At 40.2% G+C, this 19,167-nt stretch overlaps 1 protein-coding gene and 1 long non-coding RNA gene across 3 annotated transcripts; one reads left to right on the plus strand and one right to left on the minus strand.

The window, feature by feature from the left end:
• The first annotated feature begins 6,044 nt into the window (after nucleotides 1–6,044).
• Nucleotides 6,045–7,250, plus strand: LOC134199164 (uncharacterized). Its single transcript, XR_009973530.1, has 2 exons — nucleotides 6,045–6,240; nucleotides 6,575–7,250. It is a non-coding gene; the product is annotated as an uncharacterized LOC134199164 (long non-coding RNA).
• On the minus strand, nucleotides 7,240–16,624 carry LOC105842363 (uncharacterized). 2 transcript variants are annotated; one of them, XM_021351444.3, is made up of 6 exons: nucleotides 13,738–16,624; nucleotides 12,815–12,968; nucleotides 11,571–11,691; nucleotides 10,965–11,099; nucleotides 10,526–10,739; nucleotides 7,240–7,623 (listed from the first exon to the last, which is right to left on the minus strand). In XM_021351444.3, the coding sequence occupies exons 1-6, from the start codon at nucleotides 13,895–13,897 to the stop codon at nucleotides 7,472–7,474; spliced, it is 936 nt and encodes a 311-aa protein (XP_021207119.2). In that variant the 5' UTR covers nucleotides 13,898–16,624; the 3' UTR covers nucleotides 7,240–7,471. The 2 variants fall into 2 exon arrangements, with proteins under 2 accessions (XP_021207119.2, XP_012550305.2); XM_012694851.4 differs by having other exon boundaries at nucleotides 12,815–13,873.
• Between the last annotated feature and the right edge of the window lie 2,543 nt (nucleotides 16,625–19,167).

Here is a 19,167-nt window from a genome sequence, read left to right on the forward strand (position 1 = left end):
AATAACAGCTGCGCACCCACCCGGATCAATGGAATAGGTTTTGTATGTGTACGTGTATATCTCAAAGCTTATTTTGGGTATAATATACCTACTCGTTGTAACAAACTGCGTTGTTGTTGTAACAGATTTTTTGAGATTGTTTTTATAGGAAAAGAGATCCTTAACAATTGAAAAAAAAACCATAAAATAAAATAACACGAAACATTTTTTTTGTCAATTCCTAAATGCTTAATTCTTCCTCTAAATGAACCGAACTTTAGTAAATAACAAGTTAATTATAGAGATAATGTTTTGTATAGTGCGTTTTTAATTGTAATAATATTATAATGTGAAAATTTTAGTACCGGATTCATGACGTACGCGACTTCAGGTGTCCTTGGTTTTTTTTTTATTGCTTAGAAGGGTGGATGAGCTCACAGCCCACCTGGTGTTAAGTGGTTACTGGAGCCCATAGACATTTACAACGTAAATGCGCCACCCACCTTGAGATATAAGTTCTAAGGTCTCAAGTATAGTTACAACGGCTGCCTCACCCTTCAAACCGAAACGCATTACTGCTTCACGGCAGAAATAGGCAGGGCGGTGGTACCTGTGTACTGTACTGTGGTACCCGTGCGGACTTACAAGAGGTCCTACCACCAGTAAATTTTTAATTACCGCCTTCGAAATCATACGATTTAAAAAAAATATAATTTTTTACTCTTAAAAGGCAATATGACCAGTGAGTTTTAGCCTCCACGCGCAATCATTTCACAGAGTATTGTCTGATTTTAGAATCGTTTATAGGAAATTATATAAATAGGGAGTCCTGTAGAAATTGGGACACTATTTCTCTTTCGCTGTGACTTACATTTAAGCAGGGCTATCTTTTTTTTTTTTTTTTTTTTTTTTCCACAGGAGAAAATCGCCGGATCCCCACCCGCGCGGCAGGTGGGGTATGTGGGAGTTGAACCTCACTAAAAACTCCTGCCGCTCACAACCGGCGCCCTACCTCGGACCGGGCCGGAGCCCAGTCGGGGCTATTGAAACGGCGGGACAGGGTTGACGCAGAGCACATTACATCCATCCCACCGTCCCACGGACGCCGGACCGGTGGCCGCCAGCGAAACGACCACCGGTTCCCTCGTTCAGCGGGCCGAGAGCCCGCTTTGATGGCGCCGCGTTACACCTTCCCCCAGAGCGGTCGGGGGAACGCGGTCTACCATCACCCGGCTTCCTATTGTGGGTGAGCGTGCAGAGCACGCCACCCCTCGTCTGGGTCCCTCCCCGCACAAAACGGGTGGGACCCCTAGCTCTTAGGGGGCCAGGTCACGGATACGACCCCGGTCCCGACCCCCTGCTCGGCGGCGGCGGGTTTCTGCGTAGTGAGGAGAGCTTTCCCTCACTCGCCCCGCCGCCTCCTTCTGCGAGATGGTGCACTCGCAGAAGTCGAGCATAGCCTTCCATGACTCATCGCTGCCAAGCATCGACGCCACGACGCCAGGCAGCGACAAGTCAGGTCCTATCTTTGCGACCAGGACACGGCGCTGCACCTCCCAAGCGGGGCAGACAGCGAGCGTATGCTCCGCCGTGTCCAGGTCGTGTCCACAATGGTGACACCTCGTCGTCGGCTCAGCCCCTATCCGGCGCAGGTACTTCCCGAAGCATCCGTGCCCGGTCAGCACCTGCACCAGACGAAAGGTGAGACGTCCCTCGCCACGATTCACCCAGTCATCAAAGACCGGGTAAACCGCCTCGACGGTCCGTAGCCCCCACGTGGGGTTGGCCAATCGCCTCGACCACGACTCGAGCACGGACCGCCGAGAATGGGCCTTCCGCGCCCGCAGCTCACTCTCGGGGACACGCGCCACGCCCCGAGCACGAAGCTCGCTGCGCCACCGATAGTCGGCAGCGAGCGACTCCGCCTCCAGCTCCCATGGCGGCGTCCCCGCCAAAACACACGCCGCCTCGAAGGAGACGGTGCGATATCCGCGGATGACCCTGATGGCAACGGTGCGCTGCGGCCGGCGCAGGAACCGAGCCATAGTGGCCCGGTTGCGCGGCTCAGCCCACACAGGTGCACCGTACAGGGCCATCGATCGCACCACCCCCGCGTAGAGACGGCGCACAACCTGATCCGGTCCCCCAATATTCGGGAGCAGCCGGCTCAAAGAACCGGCCGTCCCCATCAATCGGGGGACCAGCTCCGCAAAGTGAGCGCGAAAGGCCCACCGGCTGTCCAACACGAGGCCGAGGTACTTCAACTGCACCCCGACCCCTATCCGGACGCCTCCAACCACGATGTGGGTGTCAACGGGTGGCGCCCTCCGCGGCCCGTGAAACCACAGAGCCTCGGATTTATTGAGCGCCACGTCGAGACCCAGCCTCCTTATCCTTCCGACGACGAGGGCCACTCCCGCTGTGGCGAGACGGGCAGACTCCCTAAAATCATCCCCCCGGGCCACGACCAACGTGTCGTCCGCGTAACAAATAACGCGGAGGCCCGGGAGGAGGGCGCCCCTCAGCACCCAGTCGTACCCGATATTCCACAAGAGGGGGCCGAGAACCGACCCCTGTGGAACACCACGCACGACCGGAAAGCGATGAAGGGTCCCACCGTACCCGGTACATACGACCGACCTGGCCCCCAAATAGGACCCAACCAGCCGGCGGAGGTAGAGGGGCACTCCATGCCTCTCCAGTGCCCCCCCTATCACGGTCCAGGGCAGAGTGTTAAATGCGTTGGCGATGTCAAGAGACACCGCCAGCGCCACCCCACCCCGAGAGACGGCCTCGTCCGAGAGGGACCGCACGCGAAGAATTGCATCCACGGTCGAACGGCCCTCCCGGAAGCCGTACTGCTCCGCCGACAGGTCAGGCCCCACCCCGACCAGGTGCCGAACGATGCGGGCAGCCAGAATACGTTCCAGCAATTTTCCCGCCTCGTCCAGCAGCACGATAGGACGATATCCGGCGGCTGTATCCACCGGGCGCCCCTCCTTCCTCAACAACACAAGTCTACCCGTCCGCCAGAGCGACGGAAACCGTCCCGACTCCAAGCAGCCATTATATAGCTCAAGGAGCCGGTCCCCCAGGGCACCGAGGGCCAAGGCCAATACCCGGCCGTGGACTCCGTCCGGGCCGGGGGCCGTGTCTCTCGCAGTCATCTTGACAACGGCCACCCGGAGCTCTGCCTCCGTAATACGGGGCACCTCAGCATGAGCTTGGCCGTCGACGGTGTCAGACGGCCCGCCCATAGCGGGAGGGACAAAACCCTCCCGCTCCTGCGGAAGCAGGGCTATCTTAGCTAATACTCGAAATCTTTAGATAAACAAATCTAATTACTTTGAGCGATAGACGCCTTGTGATATATTTAGCAATACAGCGCTTTATTACAACTAGTGGTCCCGCAGTAGTCGAAATTCGACTATAATTAATTGAAATTATAAGTTTCAACATTATTATGGTCCTATTGTTACAGATTACGCCAAATTTAGACAAATACTCGTAATATTAAATATAAACAATACTAACCTATTCTCAATTTGACTACAGATTTTAAATAATAACAAAAGTTTGATAATAAACAAAGAGTATATGTATTGTGTCAAATACATGGTAGTGTGTGTTATGTTTTCTTTATCGACTTAATGTATATTTTATACATTATTTTAAAAAAATATTATCATTGTGCACTTCTTCTCTATATTCTCTATAAGTGTGGAAAATTTCATACTCCTCCGTCCGCGCAATTTTCGTAAAAAGGGATACAAAGTTTTTGCTTCACGTATTAATGTAATATAGATATACCTACAACTGCGTAATACCATCTTAACAATTTTGAGCGAAACATTAGTCAGTGACTGCCAATAGTCTTGTCGCGTTATCAGCGGATACCTTCAAAGTTAAATCGTTACAAATGAGGGGAAGGCTTGAAGCTAAGCGACAACACAATCATTTGTTACTGTTAATTAGTAATCCGCGGATGAATAATAGGCGAAACGTGCCATTTGTAATTGCCGAATTATTCAAATGATTTATGAAACTGAATCCTGGTCTCTACGTTAATCCGAATGATAATATTGTCTAATAAATATATTAATTAAGATGCGCTGTGAAATGTTTTTAGTGGGAAATGGTATGTAATTGGTTGTATGTTGGTCTGGTATAGCACGACCGTATCTATCTCGTCGGTGTCATGAAATTCAATTAAGATATTTTCTGGAAATTGGCAGTAATGTTCTCTGAATGTTTTCATCAGAACGCGGCAATAGTCAGCTTTTATTGGTTGTAAGCAGTATTTTGAGCTTGCACGGGTAAATACCACTATCCGGGTAATTTTTGCCGCGAAACAATCATGCGTCCGGTTTGAAGGAAGGGTCCGCTGTTATAAAGTAGTTTAGATATTTATACAGTGCAACCTCGGATATAAAAAATCGGAAGGGAACAAGTCAATATTCGTTATATCAAGTAATTCGGTAAACTGAGGTTTGTTATAAATTAAGGTCAGGTTGGTCCACCATTGGTTATAACGAGCTAAAAAAAATATAGTTTTATTCACCTCAACATTACGTACTCATCTTGTTATAACGAAAAACTTCTACTAATAAATGATAAAACTGTACTGTAATAGCTTAAATAAGCTAGGTAACAGTTTATCTGAATCCTGTTGAAACTGATTCACATACTGTGGGATCAAGGGTCGTATTGGTGGGAACGTTATATAAAAGTTTTGGGTTGTCAAAATTCGTTAATCAGAGCTATGTATTCAGACTTTTTTTTGATAGTTGAAAATTCATTATAGATAGGTTGTTCGCAAGAAATCTTCGCAATGTAAAGGTATATTATGGACAATTCAAGGGAATAACGAAGAATTTTTGAAACGATGCGGAGGGGTACCCTAATCGGGAAAAAACGTCCGTAACGTAAGATTTTTATTAGTAATGCACATAGTGTACGACTTAACTTTGTAATAACGTACAAAAAGTAACATATTTTTTATCATTAATTGACTACGATCTCAGAGCATTCGTTTGCGCAATACACTAACTCTTATGCGAACAACCGTGAATGAAGTGTACCACAATAAGGTCGCACGTTACCGAATGACCGTGGATTGCTGCGAAACCTCAAGTTTTATCTTCTTTATACCTCGAATAGAACTTAAAATTAATATTTTTATAATATCCGATGTCTCATGACACCACACATCTTTTTTAAATCGAGGAAGTAGTTAAATTGAGGTGCGTTATATTAAGGTTGCACTGTAGTACGTTTAGCCACGCCAGTTTGCCTCGAGGGCTATTCCGGCTTCACCTAGCAGATAGGCGAGCTCACTGGGGTCAGCCTGGGAGACTTTGCTAATATCTGCCCAAACAAGAGCAGTGCTTTACTGAACATATCATAGGATCGGAAACGTGACCCACTGAGAAGATCCTCTGAGAAACTCAATGAGTTGGGTCTGTGGGTTAATTTGCAACTCTTCGCGTTCGACGAGAGCAGTGATCGGTACTTGAGAGCCTGGTAGTATTCACCTTATAGTGTTTTATGTGCTCCGATAACCCCATAGTACCAGATGACCACCACCACTGACTAGTGAATTTGGACTAGTTAATTACATAAATTGGTGCTTTATTATAAGCACGTTTCGATCGTGTAAGGATCGTAGTCAATTCATCAAGATAATTGTACTTGTTGAGTCACATCATTATTTTAAAGTCTTAGACATTGAAGTCATATGTTTTATAGTCAGTCATTGACTTATCCAACAATGTAAAATTATTGTAACTAGTGGTCCCCCACTAGTCGAAATTCGACTTTAATCATAGACTATATATTCAAAGACTATATTATACTTCTGTAATAACAGATTTCACTAAGAATACACTGTAGACAGATAATATTAAAGACATACAATATTAATTAATTTAATGTCAATATGACCATAGACTAACAAAAGTTTGACAATAAACAAAGAGTTTGTTGATTGACATGTCTAGTTTCAAACTAGATGTCCGCAAAAAGTTCCTCAATATTTTTTTTTTAGTTAATTACCTAGAAGTACATGTTATTATCCGCAACACGCTTCGTCAGATGACAGGAATAGAGTTGTCAGCAACATGCTTCGTCAAAAAGTACAATACTTACTTTCATTTACAAGCGTCATCATAAGTAACATGTTTGTTGATTGAGTCGATATGTGTAGTGTTAAATACATGGTAGTGCGTGTAATGTTTTTTAATGAAAAATGGTCGGAGCTCTGTAAGTCAAGGCCGCTCGATAAGTTTGTAAAATTGTGATTACGAAAAATACATTACAGTATCAATTAACTGCAGTACTGTTACATTTTGACATGCAATTACTCAGATTTCTGGAAAAACAAACATTCAGACGTTACTATGTATTTATTTAGAGGTTCTTGTTATTCTAATTCAATGTCGAGTGTAGAATGTTTGAATGGTTATTAGTACAAATTCAATTACGTGGTTTTTACAAATGACCATTAAAATATAAATTTTAATTTAGCTTGTTTTAATGACCGCTATGTTAATAAGTATTTTAACCGATTGTTTTAAGTTTGTTTAACACATTACAGATTAACGAAAACCCTATGAAGATTTATTTTTGAAGTATAGCTTATTTAGTGACACTGTGACTGTAATTTAGAAGTTTTTAATACGCTTTTTTAAATAATTTCAAAAAATTGAAATTCAATTAAAAAATGAAAAATAAATAATAGTTTAAAAAAACTAACAAAATACGCTTTTATAGAAAAACCAAATAAAAAATTGAAAATGAATTTGAATTAAAAATAGTGTAAGAAAAAAAAAGATTTTATTGTAAAAAACGCGTTACTACTTCACGGCAGAAATAGGCGGGGTGGTAGTACCTACCCGTGCGGACTCACAAGAAGTCCTACCACCACCGTATGTGAGGCGGTCCACGCTGCCGAGGACAGGCTCTGTGGTGCGATATAGTCCGCCGGAAGATTCTGAAATCCCACAGAAGACACGATTTTTGGCATTGAGGATTTACGACACAAGGAGGAGAGGTTGATCAGCTTGTTGGCTGTCCTCTCACATGGAAAGTTATATATTTCAATAAATGTCACAACGTCGCCATCAACGCACCAAAATGCCGCCACCCACCTTCAGACGTGAGGTCAAAAATTCAAGTGCAATAACACGATTATGTTACTAATTTATGTTGTACCTATTCATTTTGTCATCAATTTATTTATTAACCAATTAAGTAAAAAAATTACGATTTTTAATAGATTTATTTCGAAATTGTTCTTACAGTCTGTCAGTTGGATTTTAATAAAATTCAATAATAAAAAAAATACGAATAACATAAATTCCAACAATGCTAACGATATTGAAATATAAAAAAAAAATACATTTTATTTTTGAACTTAAAATCGCATTCCCTGAATCTCCTTCCTGTAAAATCCTTTCATTCTTCCACGAAATATACATATGTACTTTATATTTTAATCGACGCTCAAAGTTCTGAAAGTGCCTGGCAATCCCATGTCTTCATTTTTCATTTCCCTCACCCTATACGCCTCGTTGACTTGAGCTTTTTTCATTTCACAAAAGTATTCTGAGCTTTCCTTCGAACTCAACAGATCGATCCAATCCTCTGAAATACATGTGAATAAATAATTAAATGAAACGCCCAAAAATTAAAATTAGTGCAACTGTAAGTCTGCTGGACTGTTTCGCATCGCAATCAATTGTAAACGAAGTCATGGAAGTTATATTATTGTTACATTCAATATACTGGCGAACATTGAAACCAAAAGATTTGGCTACGGCGGAATACGTTTTCCTTGGACAAGTTCATTTTAGACGACAGCTCGAATACCGGTCCTAGTTTAATAAGGCGTTGGCGTGCGCATATAAAGCTATGAAATTGGTCATCAGAGACAGAGAAGTGACCGTGTCCACATTATGTTATCTAATTTTAACACTGCTTTATTTAAAAAAGCTTTTAATGCAAGGGGATTTTGGATCTTCTATCGAGCGAGGGATTTTGATCCATAAGCTGACAGTCCGAATGTTGTTTTAAAAAATGTTGAATGTCGTTTTTGCGGGATCTCTACTATTCTGCGATAGTTATCGCTACAATTACGAATTAAAAGAGAAATTGGTGGTACCTACTAGGCTGCACTAAAAGTATCGGGAATGGAATATTTCCACTGTTCCTGTCATATTAAAATCTTTTTAATTGAAAACTCCTTGGTTTTAAAAATCGAATACCATTTATTTATTTAAAAAAAGATTCTCGGTCTTGTCACGAGGTTTTGTCAAACTTGTTTAGTCGTTGAGAAAATGGAATTGACTCGAGAAAATTCAAGAGCGATGATTTATTATGACTTTCGAAGTGGTTTAACACAAAAACAGTGTGTTGACCGGATGATTTCTGCATTTGGTGATGAAGCCCCATCCAAAACCACAATTTATCGCTGGTTTGCTGAGTTTCAACGTGGACGTGTCAAGCTCAGCGATGATCCCCGTCAAGGTCGTCCAAAAACTGCAGTCACCCAAGAAAACGTTGATGCTGTGCGTAAGCTGATTGAAGAAGATCGACATGTGACATACCGCGAAATTCAGGCTACTTTAGACATTGGCATGAATCAAATACAAATAATCTTGCATGAACAATTAGGTGTAAAAAAGTTGTTTTTCCGATGGATACCGCATTCACTCTGTGAAGAGCAAAAAGCGGCTCGCGTTACTTGGTGCGTCAGAACTCTCGAAAGATTCCACGCAGGATCCTCAAATGCTGTATACAACATTGTATCAGGTGACGAATCCTGGATATACGCGTACGAACCCGAAACAAAAAACCAGTCACAAGTTTGGGTGTTCGAAAATGAGTTAAAGCCAACAAAAATTGTTCGTTCACGGAGTGTTGCAAAAAAAATGGTGGCCACGTTTGTCTCCAAAACCGGCCATGTTACGACTATTCCTCTTGAGGGACAAAGAACGGTTAATGCAGAATGGTATGCTAGCATTTGTTTGCCACAGGTCGTTCCTGAACTCCGTAAAGAGAACTGCAACCGCCGCATCATCCTCTATCACGACAATGCGAGTTCTCACACCGCGCACAGAACAAAAGAGTTTTTAGAGCAAGAAAACATAGAATTATTAGACCATCCGCCGTACAGAACCGACCTAAGCCCTAATGATTTCTATACTTTCCCTAAAATAAAGAATAAATTGCGTGGACAGAGATTTTCATCACCTGAAGAAGCTGTGGACGCCTACAAAACGGCCATTTTGGAGACCCCAACTTCCGAATGGAATGGTTGCTTCAATGATTAGTTCCATCGTATGGAAAAATGTGTCAAATTTCGCGGAGAATACTTCGAAAAGCAATAAATACATTTTTAGATAGTAATGTTGTCACTTCGTTAATTCCCGAAATTTTCAGTGCCGCCCTCGTAATACGGTAACAGCAGAAAAAAAATGTTTTCATGATTTGTACTTTGTACGTAATGTATCAAAAAATTGTGACTTGAGGGGTCACAGTGTCTAGGAAACGCGGACGCTTTAGCTTGTTGCTTTACGTTACGTTGAGGGTTCATATGCTATGTATTTACTAACACCTGACGTGTTTATGTGTATCTTAATTGATAGATAGATTATCTTAATTGGCTTTACTAAGATTGCCAGAAATATTGATCACAGAGTGTCACATTTTCTAAAACTTTAATGTCAATAGGTGGAGATTGAAGATTGGCATATCCCGCAGGACAGTTGGTGCCCTTGTTATAAGAGTTGGGCTTGTTATATGATGCATCGTTCTCTACTGGAGAGCACATTAAAATAAGGCTTTACCTAGGACTAACCGTACTGTGTTTTGTTAACCGATTTCAAAAAAAGGAGGAAGTTATCAATTCGACTGTATTAATTTTTACATTTGATTTTTTGATTCTTTTCTGTGCTCCTCATGTGGTCCCAGTTAGATTTTATCAAGGTGCGACCAGTGATTCTGGTTCTTATGTAGCTATTGTCTTCGGCTACATTAAAGTCTATTTTTTGTTGGTCTGTCTGCTAGAATTTTGTATTATGTAAATTAGAATTGATGCAAATGTGACATGACAGACAAAAATAGTCAATTGTTTTATTATTAATGATTTACATAAATTACTCACACAAATCATTAATAATAAAACATGTTTGTAATTGTAAATGTATTTTAATACATTCATTTCAATATTAATGAATTAATATACTAATTAGTTAATTGTTATATTTTTAAGCTCACATTGTCACATTGTCACTTTTATGCAATCCATGAATATCAGTTTAATTCTTGTCTATTAACTTTCTATTTTTGTGTATCTGAAGTAAAGCTGTTGTATTCTTTGTACGAGGAGCACTGCTGCTTGAGATACAGGTTTTATCACCTAGTTCAAGCACAGATGCAAATTATGATTGTGTTTCTATGTTAATAATAAATAAATAAATAAAATAAAAAATATTCCAATAGAAATATGCATTGTATGTAAATTCCAAAGATGCATTCATACTACCTTGTATTTCTTTTAGTGATCGATCCATCCCTTCCAGTTCTTTGGGCAGTATTTCCTGAGATATAACCTGGTGCAGTGATTCCAATGTTTCATGCACTTGGAATCTGGATGCCACTTTAGGACTGAATAACGGTTTTACTATTTTTAAGAAAGCGTCGATTGTTTTCGAAGGAGTCAATATATGAATCCCTTTTATTCTTAGTCCGTAACCTTCCTGTAAAATATTGTTTACTCTGATGCATCATATCGTTCAGATTCACTTTGCTAATTGTTTTCTTTTCCGATCCAAATTAGGATATAATGTTTTGATGGTAAAAAAATTTATTATCTCATACCCTACATACCCCATACGGCTACAAGTCATGTGACGAACCTTCAACTACATACCATACATACAAAAACCGAACATAACATTGTCCCATAAAAAGACCTAACTTACCAAAATTATTGTGGTAAACTCCTTTAATTCTACTGGGTTGAGTCGAGCTAACAAATTCATAATGCTTATGTCTCTGTAATCGACAATTATTATGTATCCATCTGCACAATCATACATCTTGAGATAATCTATGTACTGAAAAGGAAAATGATGTTATTTTTTTTTAAAAATGTATATATTTTCAAGATCCGTTAAAGACTGTGAGAGTCTTAGATGCTAATGAAGTCATATAGCTCATTTTTGGTGTACTAAAAAGTTTTTTTAAGGTTAATTGGCCATGCACCTACACGAAAAAATATCGTTCACTCGCTTCGGAATTGTGAACGCATCTGCGGTTAATACTGGAATACTTGGGAATTTTAAACGGTATTAACCTGGCTAAAACCACCTCCAAAAAGGCCAAAAGGCCTCCTTCAAAAAAAAAAAAAGAACTAAGCATGCCGTTATTATCTCCAAATTTCAATTTCATGCTGTAAGTACATTCTTGAAAAGTTTAACTTGAATGTGTGGAAGGAAATTCAACTTTTGGCGTTTTTGTCGCTTACTTTGGATAATTCTGTCCTTATTATTATTATTACCTTATTCACAATAGGAAATAAAACTTACCGCAATAATCAATTTGTAATAATCTAAATACGGAATTTTATCAAAGAATTCGTTCCCGATCGATTTCAAGAAAAGTATTCTATGATAATCTATTAATTTGGGCAATACAATTAACGTTGAACTGCAAGAGAAAAGTGTGTCACATATTAAAAAGTAAAAAGAATTTTGTGGTTAATGAAAATCCAGACGACGCTGCTAACACTAACCCTAGCAAGAGCAGTGTTTCGCAGGTTCTACCACCGGATCAGAAACGCGAACACTGAGAAGATCCGGCGAGAAACTCAGTGGACTGTGTCTGTGAGTTAATTTACTCGCCGAGCCCATCGCCGCAAGCGACGGGTTCGACGAGAAGATTCAATGTTATTGTAGATTAAGTAAACGAGAAAGTGATTAATGACGGAATTTTGACACTACAGGAGTTAAAGGAATATAATAGCAATAGCAAGACTTGTGGCTTAGAGGTGTACCGGTGTAGTCTTTTAGGTTTGTCTGCCTGCAAAAGAAATAAAAACATTTTTTTTTTTTTATTGCTTAGATTGGTGGACGAGCTCACAGCCCACCTGGTCACCTGGTGTTAAGTGGTTACTAGAGCCCATGGACATCTACAACGTAAAAGCGCCACCCACCTTGAGATATAAGTTCTAAGATCTCAGTATAGTTACAATGGCTGCTCCACCCTTCAAACCGAAACGCATTACTGCTTCACGGTACAAATAGGCAGGGCGGTGGTACCTAGTAACCAGTAATTACGCAAATTATAATTTTGCGGGTTTCAATTTTATAACACGATGTTATTCCTTCACCGTGGAAGCCAATCGTGGACATTTGAGTTTTTTTTTTTTTTTTTATTGCCTTTGTTGGCAGACGAGCATACGGCCCACCTGATGGTGAGTGGTTACCGTCGCCCATGGACTTCAGCAATGCCAAGGGCAGAGCCAAGCCGCTGCCTACCGCATTACATAATTCATTAGAAAAATTGGTACCCGCCAGGGATTCGAACACCGTTGCATCGCTCAACACGAATGCACCGGACGTCTTATCCCTTAGGCCACGACGACTTCCAAATAACTATATAGTGACTGACTGTTAAAATTAATATTTGTTTCTTTGATATAAACTGCACGTTCTTTCTGTTTCTCTTCTTTCAGAGCTTTAAAGCTTCTTCCATTACTTATAAGGTTTCAGAAGCTTACCTGATTTAGATCACCGTCGGATTCCATAAAATACTATAAAGGAGAACTCACCAGAAGAACAGGTTTTCAAAATCCTTCCTAATATCCTCGAAACCATAAAACTTCGGTAGAACACTACGGAGAGTAAACAATTTTTCTAGCCTAGATTTAGTCCTTTCGATAGAGCACTTGCTTCCTAATATGCTCATTTCTAAATATTTCCTTGCTGTAAATAACAGATGTCGAATCATCAAGGTCGGTTTCTGCATATGAATTTTATTTTGAAACCGAGGTGATCTTTCAGTTATTGTTTTTCGTTTGTCAAAGATAATAAGTTTGTAAGTTACTAGCCGTATACGCCCGCTTCGCTGGGCATTTAAAATTAACATGATTATTTTTGTCATTATTATTAGGAAGTCCAACACTCATATAAATATTAGCCTATCCATTAAGTACATGTATTTTCTACATGGATACCAACTTTCAAATCAATCGGATGCATGGTTCAATAGTTATAACGGAACATCCGTAAAAACCACTGTAGACTGTAGTAGACACTGTAGTGGATATTAGTATAGACTAGTGGTCCCGCAGTAGTCGAAATTCGACTACAATTAATTGAAATTATAAGTTTCTACATTATTATAGTCCTATTGTTACAGATTTCGCCAAGACTACACTATAGACAAATACTCGTAATATTAAAGATAAACAATTCTAACCTATTCTCAATTTGACTACAGACTTTAAGCAATAGCAACAGTTTGACAATAAACAAAGAGTATATGTGAGTGTGTCAAATACATGGTAGTGTGTGTAATGTTTTCTTTACTGATTTAATGTATCTTTTACGCATTATTTAAAAAAAAAATTAGCATTGTGCACTTCTTCTCTATATTCTCTATAACTGGAAAATTTCATACTCCTTCGTCCGCGCAAATTTCGTAAAAAAGGATACAAAGTTTTTGTTTCACGTATATAGATTATCTACTCACGAAAATCTTTTTTCACGAAATGATTCTGTTTCTTCAGCCATTCCTCCAGAATATCGACGGCCTCATTCATTTTTCTTTCATCGTAACCGTATCGTTTCTGTATATGCTCCATGGAATCTTCGGGAATTTGCAAAAGCTTTTGTTGAAGCGCCGAACTCATTATGTACGTTAGATAAAAATATTAAAAAATATATAGTTATTAAGCCAAGAAGACAAACGGTAATTTGCGCGAGCAGACTTGCACTGGCGTGCCTAGCGGTCGTAAATTGTATGCTTGTGTTGTTGATTCCATATAATAGTCATTTGCATGGCAAACATATAGTACCTAGTCAGGTCATAAATTCTGTCACATGTTTAATGTAAAATAATTGAAACAAGTTTATTCATTATGTAACCATTCATATACCAAGATGAACTTAACAAAACATAGATTCTTATGACACTAAAGTTTATTCAAAATGACCTCCGTGATTTTGAATACAGGCCTTCAATCTGCGCGGCCAGTCGTCTATCGCAGCACGAACGAGGTCCATGTCAATATCGGCGGCTGCCTTAATCAAGGATGTCTTGAGTGACTCCAAATTGGGATGAGGCTTTGAGCACGCCTTTTCCTCCAAGTGTTGCCATATCTTGTAATCTAACGGATTCAAATCTGGACTGGAGGAGGGCCAGTCTTCGTGCCGGATGAAGTCGATTTCACGCACCGCCAGCCAGTCTTGAGTGCTCTTCGTTCTATAAGCTGGCGCCGAATCTTCTTGGAATACCCAGTGCCTGTTATTGAACATGGTATGAGAAACGGGTTCCACAAGGTTCGTCAAGACTGTATTTTGATACACAATTGCATTCGCTTTTACACCTTTCTCACAAAAATGTACCTTTGTTAAGCCCCAATAAGAAACTCCGAACCATACCATGAGCGAGGATGGAAAATGACCTCGTTGGACACGCGGAATACGGTTGCTCGCTTCTTCACTACTGCGTACACCTTATCATTTTGTTTGTTGTAGCTCTCTTCTACGGTAAAAATTTTTTCATCCGAAAAAATAATTTCCCGATATTTTTTTCCCGCGTACCGCTTCAACAAAGCGCGGCATCTCTTCAGTCTCAGGTCCATTAGACGAGCATTCAAACGATGTCCTGTTTTTCTTCGATATGCCCGAAGCCCTAAGTCTTCATTTAACACGCTTTTCACCGTGGTTCTGCTTAACCCCATCTGAAGGGCTAACAGTTTCTGCTTACGTTTGGGATTTCTTTGAATTCGCGCCTTCACAGCTTTTATCACTGCTGGAGTCCTAACAGACCGAGGGCGACCACTTCTTGACCTGTCATCTACACTAGAGTCTTCATTGTATCGTTTGATGGTACGATAAACGAATCTTTTGGTTATATTCAAAATTTTCAGTATGTTAAAAATTTGAATTGGCGCGTAACCGCAACGATGCAACGCAATAACTGCAACACGGTCTTCTTTAAGCGTCCACTCCATATTTAAAAATGAGTAAAATTCTAAAAGTATACATTTTTATTTTCATGAACAATTCGAAATTCGAATTCAATAAACTTTTTTGTGGCCAGCATTCTAAAAGAAAAGTTTTTACTGTGTGACAATACTTATGACCTGACTAGTTATTTTTCAATTTTTTTAAACCTTTGTTATTACAGTGTGCATTGTGTTATACATTTATTAATGTAGCAGCGTTCAAATTTATTTCTAACTAGCTGACTCCCGCGATGCTACCCGCGGTTATTGTCGTACCGCGGGTGACGCCGCTAGGCGAAGCTAGTCTAAAAAAGTAGCCTAAGTTACTCCTTATATCATCAGCTACCTATCAGTAAAAGTCCCGTCAAAATCGGTCCAGACATTAGCCGGAACAAACAGACAGACAGACTAACAGAAAGAAAGACAAAATTAAAAAAAAATTACATGTGTGCAATTCACACGTGGTAGAAGTGAAACCTTCCAAAATTAAAATACAATTATCCTAAACGTCTTAAGTATATGTAAAATTTTGTCATTAGTAAATAATTGTAAGGTAGCGCCCTCTGTGAATTGATATTTTAATTTCACGTATAATCCTAAATTAAAATTCACTACAAGAGCTTTCATACACACGTTAGTATTAAAAAATCTCACAGATGGCGCTGTATTAAATAGTATGTATATTTCTGTCTCATTCTTTGCTGGCTTCATCCTACACATTTTTGTATTTGTGTCTCTTACTTGTCGTTTTTTCCGTTGCATCCGGTTTGAAATCACAACGATTCTAAAGAAGTTTTCACTTCAAAAATATGTTATTTTGGTATATGTACTGTGTATACATACTTACGCATTTAGTAAAAAGTGGTTATTTTATTATTACAAACAGACTCCAATTTTATTTTTTTGTATAGATAGATAGCTGATGATTTTAGCGAAAACCTTTACAATTACAATACACGCACTTTCTATGGTTTTTTTGCATATACGAGTGTACACACATACATACAGGTAACCTATTATGTAATAGTAACTGGATCCCATCATCAGAATGTAAATATGATCACCCGATTTAGCATAAGAGCTCGAAGTCTGAACTGTATTGTTAGATAGTTGTCCCACCCTTCAAACTGAAAAGTATAACTTTTTAGCGGCTGAACTAGGCGAAGTGTTTAGATCTACATGTGCTGACATAAAATATGTTCTACCACCGTACCTGGGTAAAATATTTTTCATATTCTAAATTATTATCGCGTTTAAAGAGTGTCATGTAAAAGAGGCCAAATAGCATGTAAGAAATGTTCGTGTCAAAACACACGATGTAATTTTGCGCTGGCGTTGAATTTACAATATAATTTTTTTACTATTTCATAGCCCTTGCAAGTGAATATTCAATATAAAACATTATGTTAACACAAAAAAGGTTTTGGATGGATCGCTTTTGTGCGTTTCATTCTTATTGCGAAAAGGTTAAATAATCTAGTCGATTAAGATTGAATACAGAAAACGGCCAATCTTCAGCTTTGACGCTTAGGCCGCTGCCGAGCCTTGCTAAAAATATCATCATTTTAGTAATAGACGTAAGCCCATCCCTGCAGAAGCCCTCTTCTTCAATATCGTGAAGGCGTTCGACAAAGTCTGGCACCATGGCTTAATCTACAAACTGTACAACACGGGAGTGCCAGACAGTCTCGTGCTCATCATACGAGACTTCTTGTCGAACCGTTTGTTTCGATATCGAGTATAGGGAATCGACTCTCTCTCACTAGTTCCCCAAGGTTCCACTCTCTCCCTGCTGCTTTTCAGTTTGTATAATATAACCCAGGCGCGGGCCACCCAGTTATCCCTCTTCACCAATGAAACGGCTACCTAAGAAATAAATAAGAACATGTCGTCCTTCCGCAGTAAAGATAGCGGCCACTAATCCAGACAGCGGCCACTAAATTAGGTCAGTGGCTCCGAAAGTGGCGCATCGACATAAACCTAACGGACAGGATAGCTGTATTAAAACAAAAGAGGTCGCTCCTCGACACCACTGCTGGTATCTCGTCCAGATTTAAGTGCGATAACTCCATACATTCATTAAAATCTTTGGCCATACTCCATATCCATGGGCTTCGAGGGCCAAATACATAGGCGTTACGCCGTCGCCCAAAACGTTTCATGTCTAATACTGGATCCGTTCTCGGTGCTTTTGGGCTCTTCAAGCACTAGTCCCCGTTTTTGTCTTACGACGAAAAGCTCTGCGTGTGAACTAGCCCATAGACACAAACCACAGAGTTTCTCGCTGGATCTTCGCAGTGGGTCGCGATTGCGATCCGGGGGTAGTTTTAGCGAAGCACTGCTCTTGCTAGGGCCAGTGTTAGCAAGCTCTCTCAGGTTGAGTCCGTGAACTCATCTACCAGTCCGTGAGTAGCTGGAATAGGCTCTTAGGTTATCGGCGATTTTGTAGGGAAAAAAAGCATCATTCTTGGCATGATAGTTAATAGGCTTAAGACTTAAATCCTGATAAATCAGCGCATACGGCTCAGACACTGCTAGATAGCTTATATTCCATCAAACCATTACCGAAGCCGGAAAATGGATAAGCTGAAACGTATACTAAGTAATTGAGAAATTTATCAGTTAAGTGATGACCGGAAAACTATTATATAGAACGCCAGAAATGAGTTTTATTTTAGTTTATTAGTATAGATTCCGGCTTAAACGTGTAATTATGTTAGTTTACTAAACGAACGATAAAATTATGTTTTTCGTACAATTAGCCAGAGTCACGGCGGAGCGGGCCGGTTCTCACTAATTTAAAATAAAATAACGATTCTCACAAAGAGGACATATAACTACAGAACATTTAATATTTTTATAATGTTTCTTCTCTGAGGGCATAACGTTACTTGTTTACATTTAAAACAATGTTTCAGCGTCATTCGGTGACTGAAAATCATTTGATCTAAATCGGCAAAATGTTTTCTTAAATAATTTGATCGATATTTCTTTTAAATATATAAATTATATAATAAATAAAAAAATATATAACGGTGCGCGTGCAACTTGATGCACGTGAATGAAATGAAACTTAAATCAGAATCCTTAAATCAGATAAATGAAACTTAAATCAGAATTCTTAAATCAGATTGCTCTGGTAATAAGGGGATGCTGTGTATAAAAGATACGACATCTTCAACATTTACATTATATACATTTTAAATTATAGATAGAAAAACGAAGAAAAAAAAGAAATTATAGATAGCTCATGGGGCTCAAATCGGGTGTGTTGGTAATACTGGCCCTAGCAAGAGCAGCGCTTCGCAGAATCTACCACCGGATCAGAAACGCGACCCACTGAGAAGATCCGGCGAGAAACTCAGTGGGCTGTGTCAATGGGTTAATTTGCATGTCGAGCCCTTCGTCGCAAGCGACGGGTTCGACGAGGACGGTGACCGGTGCTTGAGGTACCTAAAAGCACCGTTAATGGATCGGAAGGATCCGTAATGACGTGCTTTGGGCGACGTCGACTGTTTACCACTCGGTCTACAGGATCGGGTATGAAACGATTATACTTACAGCACCAACTTCCTATTCTGGCTTAGTGACCAGAGATGGATCTTGGCCTCGGAAATGAGATGACTTTTTTTTATTGCTTAGTAGAGTTGACGAGCTCAGGGCCTAACAGATGTGAAGTGGTTACCGGAGCCTAAAGATACCTACAAGGGAGATGTCGTTACCCACTTTGAGACATAAATTTTAAATTTCAGATTTATAGTCCAACGACTGCCCCATCCCTTAAACCGAAATGCATTACTGCAGCTGAACTAGGCAGGGTTGTGGTACCTTTGCCTTGCCTTTGCCTTTGTAGGCAGACTAATATACAGCCTACCTGGTAAGTGGTTAACGTCGCTCGTGGACGTCAGCAATACTAGGGGCACCGCCAAGTCGCTGCCTGCCAATAATAT

Source organism: Bombyx mori, chromosome 7, assembly GCF_030269925.1.
Source record: "Bombyx mori chromosome 7, ASM3026992v2".
NCBI classification, from domain to species: Eukaryota; Metazoa; Arthropoda; class Insecta; order Lepidoptera; family Bombycidae; genus Bombyx; species Bombyx mori.